Here is a 16910-nt window from a genome sequence, read left to right on the forward strand (position 1 = left end):
TTTCCAGCTGTTTTCAGTTGAATGTAGCGGCGGCCTTCTCAACTTTGAGTACAAGGTGTTGCTTACAGTGCATCACACAGTGATATTCCTCTTTCACATAATCGATAGTGAAACCGGTGTTCCAAGCACCAAACAAGGTGTGAACTTGGTTGTGACATGTATGCACTCGCACACCAACGTACACACAAGAGTGTACACAAAGTGCGAAAGAAAAGCACAGTGTAAAAAGCAATGACATATTTCACCGTCGGAGATTAAAAGACATGGAGAGAAAATTAGAATAAATTAATAGTGAGTCAATGAATTGTTTTTTAAAAATATTGCTACGGTGTAATATTTAAAGAGAAACGATGACAATATTTACTAGTAATATTTTCATGTATTAGGTGCTGGGGAACAAACAAACACATGGGTATCTGGTGGGTCATCAGGGGACCAGTGATATTTGCAATTATAGTAAGTATTGGAGCATTCTTTTGTTGGTATATATATACACACACAAGTAAAATAATTTTTAAACAAGTTAATCGTCACCCATCCTTTAATTTAATGTTCTGATAGATGGTCAGTGTCGCTTGCGTATGGTAAGTGCCAGTGTCACCTGGCAGTACCTCACTGTTCTCGTTATGATTTTTTTTTCCGTAGAATCTTTCAGTCCCCTTGCTGGGGAGACCCCTGGATGGTCTGCCACTCACTTTGGCTGGGGAGTCAGCCAAATCAGCAATATGCAACGGCCACGAGTTGTTGACTTGGTACAAGCTTCCTACTCACCTGCGGCAGGGGGCTGGTGCAGACTATATTATATAACTACAAATTCACACACCAGAGGGTGCTTAGTCTCTGAAGTGATGGTGCAATTCATTTGATAAACTCTGTGTTGGGAAGTCATAAACAACAACAACAACTTGCATTAATTTAGCACCTTTAATGTAGTAAAACGTCCAAAGGCGCTTCATAGGAGCGTCATCAAACAAAATTTGACACCGAGCCACATAAACAGATATTAAGGCAGGTGACCAATGTTCCCTGTAATTTTTTCCTATTGAAAAGCCGGCAAGCCGGCTGCGCAAGTTCCCTGGAGCGCTGCGAGGCCATGTGGCCGAGCAACTTGCAAGGAGCATTGCAGGTGACCAAAAGATTGGTCAAAGAGGTAGGTTTTAAGGAGTGACTTAAAGGAGGAGAGAAAGGTAGAAAGACAGAGAGGTTTAGGGAGAGAATGACATAGGGCCTAGGCAGCTGAAAGCACGGCCGCCAATAGTGGAGTGAAGGATACTAGCAGCAGCTCGAGTTTATGGAAAGTGATAGGTGAGAGGTCGGTCAGGAGAGCATTAGAATAGTGGAGTCTGGAGGTAACAAAGGCCTGGATGAGGGTTTCAGCAGCCGATGGGCTGAGGCAGGGGCAGAGACGGGCGATGTTACGAAGGTGGAAGTAGGCAATCTTGGTGATGAGGGAGATATGGGGTCAGGAACTCAGTCAAGTAGAACGCCAAGGTTGTGAACACTCTGGTTCAGCCTCAGACAGTGGACAGGGAGGGGCATGGTGTTGGTGGCTAGGGAACAGATTTTGTGGGACCAAAGACAATGGCTTCGGTCTTCCCAATATTTAATTGGAGGAAATTTCTGCTCATCCTATACTGGATACAATAAACTGCCCTAAATGGTGGAAACTATAACCAGGAGGGGCAGTCAGGTGACATGCTTGTTGGTCACCACTGGAAAGTACATAAATGGTGTCTTCACTCGCTGTCGGGCTTTCTCTCCCCCGATAACACTGGCAGTAATTTTAGATTGTAGTCTGAGTCTCCATTATCATTCCAAATATACTATTCTACTGTTACTGTTCAGGGAAAGTGTTGTTGCCATGATATAGTTTAAGGAGGGTTCCTTGAAAATCCAGAGCTGAGTATTGGATCCAACCTGAGTTTGTATCGTTCTCTGCTTTTACACAGCTGGCTCTGCCTCTTTATCATAAATAATGTATATATTTTTCAAATTTGTGACAACTTGTAGGTACCATTAAAGAAAAACTGTTGGCAGTTTTGCAACTGAATCTAACATCTTGCAAACAAAATTCTGAATATTTGTGCTATTTCCTTACATTTGCTGTGTCAACTTGGCTTGCGAGGGAGCACCACCGCCTCTGACTCAAATACTATGGCCTCGAGCCCTACTCCTGACCCTCCAAATGTAGTAATGAGGGAGTGCATTGTTGGCACGTGCCTTCTTTTGGATAAGACATTACACCAAAGCACCTGTTCCAATGCTTCAGGTGAACGTTAACGATTCCATGGCACTACCCGAAGAGGAGCAAGTTCCCTCGGATCCCGACCAACATTGCTCCCTCAACCAACGTCACCAAAAAGACAGATTAACCTGTCATTCGACTCATAGTTATTTATGGTAGCTGCCTCATTTACATACATATCAATAGTAATTGTAGGTACAAGCAATTCATTGTATTTTGACAAGTGTTTTATTCTTTCCTGCAGCTGAATTTCTACATCTTCATAAAAATTTTGAAAACTTTGCTTTCCAAACTCAAAGCCCAACAAATGCGATTCAGTGACTACAAATACAGGTGTGTGGCTTCACCTTAACTAAATGGTTTTATGTGGTTTAATGTCTTTATAATAGAAACTATGGTATACTTACATTACAGGTACAGTAAACAAAACCTTAAAGTTAGAACTTTGATTCATTTCCCCCCTCCTTGACTCTTTAAGGTGTTGACTCTCACTGGGTTATGGTTCCTCAGGCACCAGCTAACCTCCAATACCTTGGCCAAGTGCCCATCCTTCATGTATGAGTGTCAGCAGTCTGTTCAGTCATGGTTGGGTGGGGGAACATCACAACCATTCCTGTCCTCACTGGGTGTCCACAGGTGCATCTCCCAGAAGGGGCTACTGGATAACAATCAGGGCGGGAATCCTCACTGGTTTCCCCCTCCCCCTTTTCTATCCCAAAATGCTGAGTGACCCTGGCTGGGGTCAGTTAACTCAGCATAGACCAGGGATCAAAACGGAGGTCTTCGTGCCTTATATGGATATACTGCACCTACCAACAGCTCTTTCTCATTTTAAATGTTTCACGGCTTCTTCTGAAAATTGCTTCATTTGGTGGGTGAGGTTGAGGGGTTATTCATGCTGTTCTATCAATCCAGTCACTCCTTGTCTGGTAACAAAAATAGAAGGAGCCTCCCTAAGCTCAGTTGGTCAATACAGTGAGGAACTGAGCCCCAGTCTGTGTCGAGTTAATGGGGTGGCAGTAAGAGTACTATAATTGTACTCTGCATCCTTGGTTTAGGGAGAGGAACATTGGTCAGACTTTTTGCCTTGATCGCTGTCCTCGACCCAGTAAAAATGCTTATATTTGAAATGTGAGTAAGGAATCAAGCTCAGCTGTGATGCCCCTTGTGGCTGAGTTGCCTGATAACACTCACTGTCGAGCTCACATATACCCTTTGGGCTTGGTACTGAAGGTCAACTGGCACCTGTGGAACTGAATCCAGCAACAAGCTAACACCTTCAAAAGAGGAGGCGGGGGGAAAGGGAGAAAAAGTGGAAAAAGAACAGGACAATTTAAGAGCTCGCAAGGAGGGCAGTGTAGTACCTAAATCAACAACTTCATTCAAATCAGCAAAGCTAATAGAGCATGGTCATGACCTGCTGAAGTGTCACGTAAGACAATAGACAGGAGTAAGAGTCCCAGCCAACTGGAATACAGTGGAATATAGTCAGAACTCAGCAGACCCCAAAATTCCCAGTTCAGACCAAAAACCCAACCAGTAAAGAAAGAAAGAAGGTACTTGCATTTATATAGCGCCTTTCACAACCTCAGGATATTTCAAAGCGCTTTACAGCCAATAAAGTATTTTTGAAATGCAGTCACTGTTGTAATGCAGGAAACACAACAGCTAATTAGTGTGCAGTAAGCTCCCACAAACAGCAATGAAACAGATGAACAAATCATCTGTTTTAGCATTGATTGAGAGATAAATATTGGCTAGGACCACAGAAAACTCCCTTGCTCTTCTTCGAAATAGTGCCATGGGATTTTTTACGTCCACCTGAGAGAGCAGATGGGGCCTCAGTTGAAAGACGGCAACTCCGACAGTGCAGCACTCCCTCAGTACTGCCAGCCTAGGTTATGTGCTCAAGTCTCTAGAGTGGGGCTTGAACCCACAGTCTGGGGGCCGGAGTACTACCACTGAACCAAGGCTGACATCTAATGTGTCAATGGATCTACACACAGTGGTAATAATGCCTGGGGTTCATTAATCAATCAGGGAGGCAATGGTTAAAGCAATGAGTGAAGCACTCTTAAGTTGGGCCTGAAATATCTCAAGCATCATGCCTAACATAAGTGTTGGCTGTCATGCTGCCCAACCCTACACTACCATGTGGCAAAATATTTCGACCGGACATAAACAGCCTTTCTGCTTCAGATACCAATAGTCCTGTGCTGTATATACTGATATGATTGATTCATTCTTACCAATGTTCTCTCCTTATGGGAATAGATTAGAGACAGAGAGAGTTTGGGGATGTTTTGAAGAGATCAATGCCAAATACTGGAAAATACCAAAGACAGGATTACATAATAAATCAAGGCTCCAAGAGCCGGTGTTTGTGTTTTTCCTCCTTTTTAACCTTGTATGGCCGTAGTGTCAGCTTAGCTCAGTTGCTAGCAGTCAAAGGATGCTGGGATCAAGTCCCATTCCAGGAATTGACCACCACAGGCCTTGGGGAAGGGCAAATTCAGCCAGGCTTCCTGTTCTTATCACTTTTCAGTGGCACAAGTGGGAAAACACACGAGAACTTCATGTCCAGGCTTTGCTGTAATGGCCCTCGCAGCCTACCTCACCGTCCGAGTTCATACATGAAGATTGTCCACTCATGTGAGGTGCCAAACAGTTACACCATCGTGGAGCCATGTCCCAGGAATGAGTCAACCTCTTCAGGAGAAAAGGGGAAGGAAAGAAATGTTCTCAAGGCCTTGCTATTTATTATCAGTGTAAAAACTACATGGGGAATCTGTAACATAATACTAGAACATATAAAGGACCTTTTGCAGAATATGTTTGCAGTACAAATGATTGGTAATAACGTGAATCATGAATTATAGAGGAAATGTGATCGTGGCTGGGTTTCAGGATATCTCTCTCTGTATTGTGTCTTTATTTTGCTGCTTGATGGGTATCACTATCTTGGGATATCATTTTACCAACTCTGGAAATAGAGGTGGACAATGACTCAAGTGATGCATTTTCCCCCAACAGCTAACATGGCAGTTGTCAAACAGAGATCTTCAGAATGCACTGTTCTAGCAGAATTGAGGCCTTCCAAAAATTTCCCCCAAACCAAGACCATCTCTATTTTTTATCCAATATTTTAGATTGGCCCGATCGACTTTGGTGCTGATTCCATTGCTTGGGATCCACGAGTTTGTATTCATCTTCCTGATAGACGAACAAGTTCAGGGTTTGCTGCGACACATCCGACTCTTTCTTCAGTTAGCAATCAGCTCCTTTCAGGTACAAGCAACACTTCTGCAATAATAGCCTGGACGTTTAATGTGCACATTATGAGTGTTCATTCCTTGTCCACCATTTTAAGAGGGGTGATGAGCTGTTTATTTTATATTTTTGTAAAGGGTTCATGAGCTCATATTTCAAACAACGATTTCTAGGCTAATATATATATTGTTGTATCCGTGTGTTAATAGAGACACTGAAGGCAGGAGTAAGTTTCACAGGTGTTTACTGAACAAAGTCTGGAGGTGAACTAACAGATACAAGACAATATACGGGCTTATATAGCCCGAGTGGCCGTTACCGGCATTACAGTACACAGGGGGCTCTTAAAGGCACGTACACCACAATTCCTCCCCTTTTAGACAACCAGTACATAATATTTTAAAATCATTAATTAACATGTTGCAAGAACAATAATCTACACATTGCTGCAGTTAATCAATTATAAGTCAGTCTTTCTGGAGGCTTCCTGACTCGGTCCGGATAACACCTCGGTGGTGTAGTAGTTTCTGGTGGTGTAGTAGGTTCTTTTGGCAAGGCTGATTCGGCTTGAATGCCAGTGTCGGGTTCATCTGGTTCCAGTATCACCGGATCGGAGGTAGATACTATGGGTATCTCTGCTTCATCATTAGGCGTATAGAGTTGTGGTGTAGGTTGTCCCTTTTCGGATGACTATGATCTGGTCAGCATGGCACCTTATTATGCTTTCTCCAATGTCCACGGTATACATCAGCGGTCCTAGTCGTGTGCAAATAGTTCCAGGCTGCCATTTCTCGGTACGGTAGTCCCAGGCCAAAACTTGTTGACCCATCTGGAAGGTTCTAGTTGGCCTTTCATTCATGCCTTGAAATTGCCGGTTCTCCACGTCCCTTCTGATGTTTGGCTTGATCAAATCCAGCCGGCATCTTAGGTTTCTATTGAAGAACATCATGGCGGGAGTTTGGTTTGTAACCACGTGTTGCATTCCTGTATGCAAACAAGAAGTTATCTACCTTATGCTGAAGTTTTATGTCTTCATTACCCATGGCCTTTATGGCCTTCTTGAAGGTCTGGACAAACCTTTCAGCCAATCCATTGGTGGCGGGATGGTATGGGGCGGACGTGTAGTGCTTAACCCCATTGTTTTTTTAAGAACTTCCTGAATTCTTCGGACACAAATTGCGGTCCATTATCAGAACAGATCTGTTCAGGCAGCCCATTCCTGGCAAATATGGTCCTTAATACTGTGATGGTTTTTTCCGTGGTGGTGGAGGACATCTTTATTACCTCCGGCCACTTGGAGTGTGCATCAACCGCGATTAAGAACATGGAGTCCATAAATGGACCAGCAAAGTCGATGTGTACCCTTTTGCCATGGAGAGGAGGGCCACTCCCATGGATGTAGAGGGGCTTGTGGTGGGGCGTTTTGGACCTTCTGGCATCCTAGGCAGCTCTTGGTCATTTCTTCCATGTCTCCATCGATACCTGGCCACCACACAAACACTCTGGCTAGGTTATTCATTTTCACTCCACCCAGATGCCACTCGTGAAGCTCCTTTAGCACTTTATCCTGGAGTTTGGGTGGAATCACCACTCTGGATCCACACATCAAGGTTCCTCGGCACACTGACAGCTGTTCTCTTCTTTGCGAGAATGCTGGCAACAGTGGTTCGCCATGTGCTGGCCATCCCTTCACCGTTAAATCGTAGACTCGTGAGAGAGTCGGGTCATTTCTCGTTTCCTTTTCAATGGCAGAATTTGTTACTGGTAGACATTCCACTATGGTTGAGTGGAACATCTCCACTGGGTCTACTGTAGGTGCCTCTTCTACCGTTGGCAACGGTAGGCACGATAAACCGTCAGCATTCCCATGCTGTTTTGATCCTTTGTATTCTATGTCATATTGGTGTGCCCCTAGGAAAAGGGACCACCTCTGTAGCCTTTGCGCTGTCATAATGGGAACACCCTTTTTAGGGTTGAATATGGAGACGAGGGGTTGATGGTCAGTCAACAAGGTAAATTTTTGTCCGTGTAGGTAATGGTTGAATTTCTTCACTCCCCATACCAGGCTGAGTGCTTCCCTGTCGATCTGGGCATAGTGACGCTCAGCTGAGTTCAATGAGCGTGACGCAAAAGCTATCGGCTGCTCCGAGCCATCAGGGAATCTATGTGATAATACCGCTCCTACGCCGTAAGGGGATGCATCGCACGCCAGTCTGATTGGCAGTGATGGGTTGTAATGAGCCAAAACTTCCTTGGACTTGATCAAGCCTTTACATTTATGGAAGGCACGTCTACAGTCCTCGCTCCATTCCCAAATTACTCCCGTTTGTAGCAGTTCGTTAAGAGGGTGCAGAACAGTTGACAAGTTCGGTAAAAATTTATGGTAGTAATTTATCAATCCCAGGAACGACCTTAATTGTGAGACATTTTCAGGTGCTGGTGCTTTTATGACCGTTTCAATTTTCTCAGGGGACTTATGCAACCCTTCTTCATTAATTATGTGGCCACAATATGATATTTGTTTCTGGAAAAATTCGCACTTGGGGCGGTTTGCTCGTAGGCCCGTTCTCAGCCTAGTGAGTACCTTCTCCAAATTGGCAAGGTGTTCGTTGTCGTTTTCTCCTGTTGCAAGGATGTCGTCTAGGTAGCATTGAGTCCCAGGAATCCCTTGCAGGACTTGTTCCATAGCTCTTTGCCAGATAGCTGGAGCTGATGCTATTCCGAAAACCAGTCGATTGTACTGGTACAGGCCTTTGTGTGTGTTTATTGTGAGATGCTTTTTAGAGGCCTCCTCAACCTCCATCTGTAGATATGCCTGTGCCAAGTCAATTTTTGTGAAACGTTTCCCTCCGGATAGTGAGGCGAAAATATCTTCTATCCTCGGAAGAGGATACTGTACCGTGTGAAGGACTGGGTTTACAGTCACCTTGAAGTCCCCACAGATGCGAATTTTTCTCTGTTCTTCAGATTTATCATTATTTAACATTTTCTTCATGATGGGTGTTGCCCACTCGCTCCAATCTATCTTGGATAACACGCCTGTCTTTTCCAAATTCTCCAGCTCTGCCTCGACTGCTGGACGAATTGCGTATGGCACCGGCCTTGCCTTAAAAAACTTGGGAATTGCCGCATCTTCCACCTTTATTGAGGCGGTGACGCCTTTCAAGGTTCCTAGTTCCTGTTGGAATACTTCTTTGGCGTTGGCCAAGATGTCTTTTAATCGTTCAGGTATGATGTCATCATCATTTTTTTTCTTACTGGTCACCGTCAGTGCCTGAATGGAGTGCCAGTCCAAACGTATCTTCCTGATCCATTCACGTCCCAACAGCGGTGGACCACCATCTTGCAGAACGTATAAATACAACTTCTGTATTTCCTTGCCGTTGTATACAACAGGCACCTTTATTTTCCCTTTGGGGTATACTTTCTGCCCCGTATACGTTTTCAAGATAATGGATGTGTCTTTCAAAGGTATATGCGGAAATAGCCGCTCGTAATCCCGTCTACTTATGATGGTTAGAGCTGATCCTGTATCTAGCTCCATTTTAACTGGGGACCCCGCTATCGTGAGGGTAACCCAAATGGTCTGGTAATCTTCTTTGGCAATTACATTATGTAATTTGAGAGAGCTTAGTCTCTTGTTTCCGGAGTCGCTATCGCTCTTCTGGTCTTCGGAGCTACTGTCCGTCATCATTTGTACCTTTCTGTACTTTTCTTTATTGATTTTTTTTCTGTCAGTGTTTTTTTTTCCCCCAGGTCGGCATACACGTGTAATGTGTCCCATCTTTCCGCATTGCCTGCATGCTTTGTCCTTGAACCAGCAGTCCCTCTGGTCATGGGTGGATCTGCCGCAGCGATAACATCTCTCGAAACCCCGTGTCATTTCATGGGTGCCGAAGTCCTGTGGCTTTTGCTGTATCTTTGCAGCTCCTCTTGCTGCTGCTTCGTATGATACAGCCACACTGAAAGCCTTGTCCAGTGTCAAATCTTTCTCAGAAAGTAGCTTTTTTTGTGTTCCTTCACTTAGGAGACCGCAGACGAATTTGTCTCGTAGAGAATCTGCCAGTCCTGTCCCGAATTGGCAGTGTAGGGTATCAACAATCTCCTTAAAATTCTTGTCCATCGGTTTGGCTGGAGTGATTAAGTTTCGTAGCAGCCCGTATGTCCTTGCGCCGATTAGATTTAGAAGTACCGATGCCTTTTTATCATCTTTTATTTCATTCGCTGTGCAATATTTCTCCACTCTTTCCACATATGTGGTCCAATCCTCTATATCGTTATCAAAAGCATCAATATTGCCAGCCTTAGGCATCCTGGAAAAAAAAATGGCGCTTCCCGTGCTTTTCTTTCTTTCCTGCAGAAAAGATACGGCGCTTCCCGCGCTTTCCCGCCGCTGCTGCTGACAACGCCGTTTTCCGCGTTTTTAAAAAAAAAAATTATTTACAGGTGGAGACTCGTTCCCGCCGGACTCTCTGGGACTTTCCCCCCCCCCCCCCCTCTGCTAGGTCCGAACGCCGACCTGCTTTGCAGCGCCGGCCGTCTCCCGAGTGCTCCCCCCCCGTCTGTTTTTGCTTGCCTCCGCCTTCGCTGCTCGGCCCCGCGCAGAGCCAGCCGATGGAGCCCCAGCCCGCCGCCCAGGAAGGATTATTGCAGTACCTGCCACCAGCTCGGCTAGCTGGTGAAACCACAGCTTTTTTTTTTCTTCTTGCTTTTCTTCGACTTTGGACGTCTGAGGAATCGATGTCCTTGAGGTGCTGCCGAATTGCAGGTAAGTCCGTTTCCAATTCGTCGCCACTGTTGTATCCGTGTGTTAATAGAGACACTGAAGGCAGGAGTAAGTTTCACAGGTGTTTACTGAACAAAGTCTGGAGGTGAACTAACAGATACAAGACAATATACGGGCTTATATAGCCCGAGTGGCCATTACCGGCATTACAGTACACAGGGGGCTCTTAAAGGCACATACACCACATATATCAAGGGCGAAGTTGATTTTTTTTTTTTTTAATTCATTCTCGGGGTGTGGGCATCGCTGGCAAGACATTTATTGCCCATCCTTAGTTGCCCTTGAGATTGTGGTGGTGGGCCTTCTTTGTGAACTGCTGCAGTTCGTGTGGAAAAGATGCTCCCATGATTTGTTCATCTGTTTCATTGCTGTTTGTGGGAGCTTACTGCACACTAATTAGCTGTTGTGTTTCCTGCATTACAACGGTGACTGCACTTCAAAAATACTTGTTAGGTAGGGAGTTCTAGGATTTTGACACTGTGACAATGAAGGAACAGCCGTATCTGTCTAAGATGGTGTGTAACTTGGAGGGAAACTTGAGGATGATGGTGTTCCCATGTACCTCCTTCCCTTGTCCTTTTAGGTGGTGGGGGTCACAGGTTTGTGAGGTGCAGCGGAAGAAGTCTTGACAAGTTGCTCCAGTATAGATACTATCATATAGATAATGTACACTGCAGCTACAGTGGATGTTTAGGCTTTATTCTCAAAAGAGGGACTAGACTGTCAAGACGCAGTAATGCTGTAGTTGTGATACTGCACTAGCAACCTAGAGGTTGAGTGTTCAAATGCAACCATTGCAAGTTATGAAACTGAATGCACTAAAATTTGGAAATTTGCAGGCTTGCACGACAAAATCTGTTAGATATTTGTTGAAACCCAACTGGTTCACCGATGTCTATTAGGGAAGAAACCTGCCACCCTTACCTGGTCTGGCTTCCTTGTGCCTCCAGTCCCACACTACAGTATGTGGTTGCCTCTTAATGCCCTCCAAAGTAGCCTAGCATGCAACTTAGTTGTAAAAGCAGCCACCATAGGAGGGTTACCACCCTCTCAGGGCAGTTAGGGATGGGCAATAAATGTGGCTTTGCCAGCAACGCCCACATCCCAAGAACAGATATTTTTTTAAAAACTCTCCAATCACCTCTGAGCATCAGCAGGGAAAGGATTATACAAGGAACTGCATGCTCTATGGGGCCTAACTAAATTGGTGGGATGTTCACCCTTTTGCGTCATTTACTGGTGGGATCCATTACTGAAGAGGTGCATAAGCTGGAATATTTACTTAATAAACCATGGCCTAGAAATTCGGTGGGCTGCACCACCAGTTAGCGCCTAAAGAGGGCACTCAGTGGCTTTAGCACCACTGGCCACACCTCCCGCGATATTTAGCTGGGGCGCTAATGGCGGCGTTAGCCTGTTGCGCTGCGCCACCACCGATGACGTCATCGGTGTGCGCAGCGCCCCGATCTCGATATTCGGTAGCGCCCGCCTCTGTAGCGCCGTTTGCAAATCGCGCCCGGTTCATGGGGCCTACCTGTGGCGGCAGTGACACAAATTAAGGTGGAGGTGCGGGCCGGCCGTTTTTTCAGCGGCCGCCTGCCAGCACCTCCGTCCCCGGCCTCCTGATCTCCCCCCGCGGTAGTGCCGGCTGTTTTCCGAGAGCCCGGTACTTCTCCTCGGTGCCGGGCTCTTTTGCCGGCACTCGCGATCTCCGATCGCGCTGGTGCAGGCCCCTCCCCCTTAAGAATAGGAGGAAGGCCTGCAGTACCGCAGCACGCCGTGCCGCAGCGTGTGGCGCTGCGGCACGTTGCGCTGCGATATTCAGTTTCAGTGCCCTAAGAGGGACGCGGAGCGCCTCGAGCCTCGCCCCGTGTCCCTCTTGGGGCGCTCAAGCTGAATTTCCGGCGGTCGTAACTGCTCCGATCACTGCACTAATTCCGGCGCCCAGGCGAGATTGGCGCCCCGTTTGCGGCTCCACCGAATTTCTCTCCCCATGTGTTTTTACTGCATGTTCTACCACGTGCATGATGGGACAACCACATGACTTGCAATCTTGGTGGCGAAGCCGGCAATGTAAGGCGAGGAGCAACTGACTAAAAATGAGACCTGAACATCAAGTCACTGAGGTTGTGGTGCTTTTAATTCTGACACAAAGCTCCTTTAAGAGCACCACAAAGCGATGGTACATGATTGTATTCCTATGTATATGAAAATAAATCGAATCCTAGTGAAGGAGTACATTGGAGTAGTCGCGATCACAGATTGTGTGTAGGCTGAGGAGATCCGGGGGTTTGGAGAGAAGTGAAAGAGGCTCATACTTTTGAAAATAGTCAATGAAATCAGCTGTCACTACGTCGAGACAATTGAATAAAAGGGTAATGTCCCTTTACATTTCATAATTTCAGATCGGTAAATTGAGTTCCTTACCTTGGCCTTGCAGTGCTGACATGTGTGAGAGCATCGAGAAAATACATGCACGCTATGGAAACCAGTGCCTCTGTGGGGAGTAATGATCCATCTCTTCATATAAACATTCTGACAGTCTTCATCTCATTTCAGACATCGCACTTCAAAGTGTCAAAAATAGTTTTTTTTAAAAGAAAGACAGTAATTAGAGATTTTTTTTCCTGACCTGGGGTGACCATGTTACAAACACCTGGCTCTCTGCAAACTTCCCTCACCAAAATCCCCAGAGATCTCTCGGACCTTTTTAGACCAAGTGAAGAGATGCAGGGTTAGTTATAAGTCAGCACTGCCCTCCTTTGGTAGGCAAGGGCAGAACAGGGGACTGATGAATTGTTTGGCCATGACCCACTTTGTAAGAAAGAACTTGCATTTATGTAGGACTTTTCACACCCCCGGGATGTCCTAAGACGCTTTACAGCCAATGAGGTCATTTTTGAAGCGTAGTCACTTTTCTAACCTCAGCAATCAACTTGCAAACAGCAAAAGGTCTCGCAAACAGCAATGAGACAAGTGACCTGATAATCTGTTTTAGTGGTGGTGGTTGAGAGATAATTGTTGGACACTGGGCAAACTCTGCTGCTCTTCTTTGAAGTGTGTTTTGGGATCTTTTACATCCACTTGATCAGGCAGATTGGGCCTCAGTTTGAAGACGGCACCTCCAATAATGCAGCACTCCCTCAGTACTGTGTTGAAATGTCAGCCTGGATTATTTGGTTAAATCACTGGAGTTTGGCTTGAATCAAAAAACCTTCTGACCCAGAGGCGAGAATGCTACCAACTGAGCCAAGGCTGACACATCAACTTTGACATTGAGTTGACACTGCAATCGGAGCTTCTACCAACTTACGAAGGTCCTTGTGAGTTGAGTGAAACATCGATTGTTCCTCTAATGCTATTTCTTTTATTGGTTCATGGGATGTGGGTGTCGCTGGCAAGGCCAGCGTTTATTGCCCATCTATTCAGGCACCATCTAGCAGTTCCACATCACACACAAATTGGAAGGGCTTTCACTCCCTTAATAAGCAGCTGATAAGTGATCACTGACTTAGAATTATGAACTTTGGGAGCAAATTTGATCCTTACATCTTGTGCCGATGCACAGTTGTTGAGTTCCTCTAAGTGGGTTAGGAACATTTGACTGCTGCTGGGTGATCCGGGCTATGAATTCGCACCTGCGGCTGATGACGCCTCCGAACTAAACAGAAGACCAGGCCAGTCAGAAAGTAGTGATTAGATGATGCCGAGCTTTGTGTATGCAGATTGCAGGAAATTGAACATTGTATTTGCTGCAATATCCGTGTACTCTTTTGAATTGGGTGATGTCTGTAAATTAATAAAACTTTAAATAAAACTTAACAAATTAAATTAAAATTGTGTGGGCCGGGGGTGATGATGCACTCCAGTCCCCGCGGCACCCACCGGTCGCGGAAGGCCTCAAGCATGCCGGCGGATACCGCGTGCTCCATCTCCAGGGCCACCGCAATATCCATGTAAGAAAAGCCGAAGGATTCGGAACAATTCCTTAATTACGGCTGATATTAAGAAGGTGGGATTGTAATTGCAATGCAAGCGTGATTCCTGCTAGACCGATTTTTAAAAAATTTGATCTTGGGACGTGGGGTGCGCAGCTAAGGCTGCATTTATAGCTGATCCCTAGTTGCCCTGAGAAAGTAACAGTCGACTGTGACGGACCAAACATCCATTGCTGTCAATACATTTGGTTTGAGGAAAACTTGTTTTGTTTAGTTTGCCTAATTGTCTCATTCGTGCCAGACTCACTGCAGCTTTAGTGCACTGTAATGAGGAGAGTCTACGTCAATAATTCAAAGCACAACAATTCTCCTTTCTTCCTCCGCAGGGTTTTTTGGTTGCTTTGCTGTACTGCTTCGCCAATGGGGAGGTAAGGAACTGATTAAATACAGTCTCGTTAGAAGAAGCTCTCCATGGTAGTGGAGTGTTCACTGTGATGATAACATACGTGTTCTTTAACAGTGAAGCAGGAATACGCCAGGTTTGATTCAAGTCCGGCGCTGAGTCCGCTGACTTCAGCAGAGGTGCTACAGTTGGCCTCAGTACCCGTGGGTTAGGGAGATGGAAAAGCATCAGCAAAAGAGTTAGTAGACCAGCATGTTCGCGATGTGAGGGCCGAGTACTCCAGGTCCTGCATTAACATTTAGCAGAACTGAGATTACATTTTCCAGATTTTGGGACATTTTTAGGACCAGAAGTTTTGCTTGCCTTAAAAAAGCACCAAATGGCACAAATACATTATCAGTATTGTTCTATTTGGTTCATCAGTGTTTTTATTTACTGATTTTAATGCAAGCCCCACAATTCATTTACTGTCAGGACTTCTGTCTAAATTTTAAAAAAAGGTGTGTGAGAGGGAGTGTGTGTGTGTGTGTGTGTGTGTGTGTGTGTCTCCGTGTGTCTACCATTCTATTTCTTTCATAAAATAAAAACAGAAAATGCTGGAAATACTCAGCAGGTCAGGCAGCATCTGTGGAGAGAGAAACAGAGTTAACGTTTCAGGTCGATGACCCTTCGTCAGAACTGGAAAAAGCAGGAAATGGAACAGATTTTTAAATAAGTGTAGGGACAGGGAAAGGGGGAGGGGAGGAAAAAACAAAAGGGAAGGTCTGTGATAGGATGGAAGGCAGGAGAGATTAAGAGACAAAAGGGGTGATGGTGCAAAGCAAAAGGAGATGGTAATGGGATGAGTTAAGAAACAAAAGATGGCTCTAGATGACATGTACATGGCGATGGCAGAATCATCAACAGTTGCCATGTGAGCGAGAGAAAAAAAATGAAAAAAAGGTAGGGGCAGAGGTCATGGTCTGAAATTGTTGAACTCGATGTCGAGTCCAGAAGGCTGTAAAGTGCCTAATCGAAAGATGAGGTGCTGTTCCTCGAGCTTACGCTGAGCTTCATTGGAACAGTGCAAGAGGCCGAGGACGGAGAGGTCAGAGTGGGAGTGGAGCGGAGAATTAAAGTGACAGGTGACCAGAAGCTCGGCGTCACCCTTACGGACTGAACGGAGGTGTTCCGCAAAGCGGTCACCCAATCTGCGTTTGGTCTCCCCAGTGTAGAGGAGACCGCATCGTGAGCAGCGAATACAATATACTAAATTGCAAGAAGTACAAGTAAATCGCTGTTTCACCTGGAGGGAGTGTTTGGGGCCCTGGACAGTGGGAAGGGGGGAGGTAAAAGGGCATGTGTTGCATCTCCTGCGCTTGCACGGGAAGGTGCCGGGCGAAGGGGAAGGGTTGTTGGGGGTGATAGAGAAGTGGACCAGAGTGTCGTGGAGGGAGCAGTCCCTTCAGAATGCTGAAAGGGGAGGTGAGGGGAAGATGTGTTTGGGGGTGGGATCACGCCGGAGGGAGCAGAAATGGCGGCGGATGATCCGTTGAATGTGGAGACTGGTGGGGTGAAAGGTGAGGACAAGGGGAACCCTATCGTGGTTCCGGGAGGGAGGGGAAGGGGTGAGAGCAGAAGTGCGGGAAATGGAACGGACACGGTCGAGGGCCATGTCAACCACAGTAGAGAGGAATCCTCGGTTGAGGAAAAAGGAAGACATATCGGAAGCACTAGTATGGAAGGTGGCATCATCAGAGCAGATGCGGCGGAGATGGAGAAACTGGGAGAATGGAATAGAGTCCTTACAGGAGGCGGGGTGGGAGGAAGTGTAGTCCAGGTAGCTGTGGGAGTCAGTGGGCTTGTAGTGAATGTTGGTCAATAGCTTTTTGTATTCTATTTCTTTCTGTGTGTCTGTCTCTTTTTATTTATCTGCATGTCCTGTGCAAGAGCTCCCTCTAGAGGACTCAGTTCATTATGTCTATTGTACCTGTGCTTTTTTAATTGGGCCGGATTTTGCGGTCAGTGGCGAACCAACATCGCCAGCCATTCCTTATACACTTACACTTGCCCGCAGACTTTCTATGGGATTTTGCACTGGAACTTACTGTAAATTAGAGAGCCATTTCGGCACAGCGCCCTCTACAGGGGCTCTGAGACCTGTGTGAACAGGACAAGTAACTGTGCATCTCCTTAACCAATCAGATTGAAGAATCGTTAATGCAGAGCAGAGTCTGAACCAGGAAGTGCAAGTTAGAATATTTAATTCAATGCCAAATCATGTACAGA

General features: G+C 45.8%; 1 protein-coding gene across 1 annotated transcript in view; it reads left to right on the top strand.

Annotated features, from left to right (window-relative positions):
• glp2r (glucagon-like peptide 2 receptor) overlaps positions 1–16910 on the top strand; it is an 82149-nt gene that overhangs the window by 62970 nt on the left and 2269 nt on the right. The window contains exons 9-12 of the mRNA XM_085963361.1: positions 387–456; positions 2490–2578; positions 5395–5533; positions 14626–14667. Of these exons, the coding sequence (XP_085819487.1) occupies positions 387–456; positions 2490–2578; positions 5395–5533; positions 14626–14667 (340 nt within the window). The remainder of the gene's footprint in view (positions 1–386; positions 457–2489; positions 2579–5394; positions 5534–14625; positions 14668–16910) is intronic.

Source organism: Somniosus microcephalus, chromosome 21, assembly GCF_052327205.1.
Source record: "Somniosus microcephalus isolate GS21.2 chromosome 21, FLI_Smic_1.0, whole genome shotgun sequence".
Classification (NCBI taxonomy): domain Eukaryota; kingdom Metazoa; phylum Chordata; class Chondrichthyes; order Squaliformes; family Somniosidae; genus Somniosus; species Somniosus microcephalus.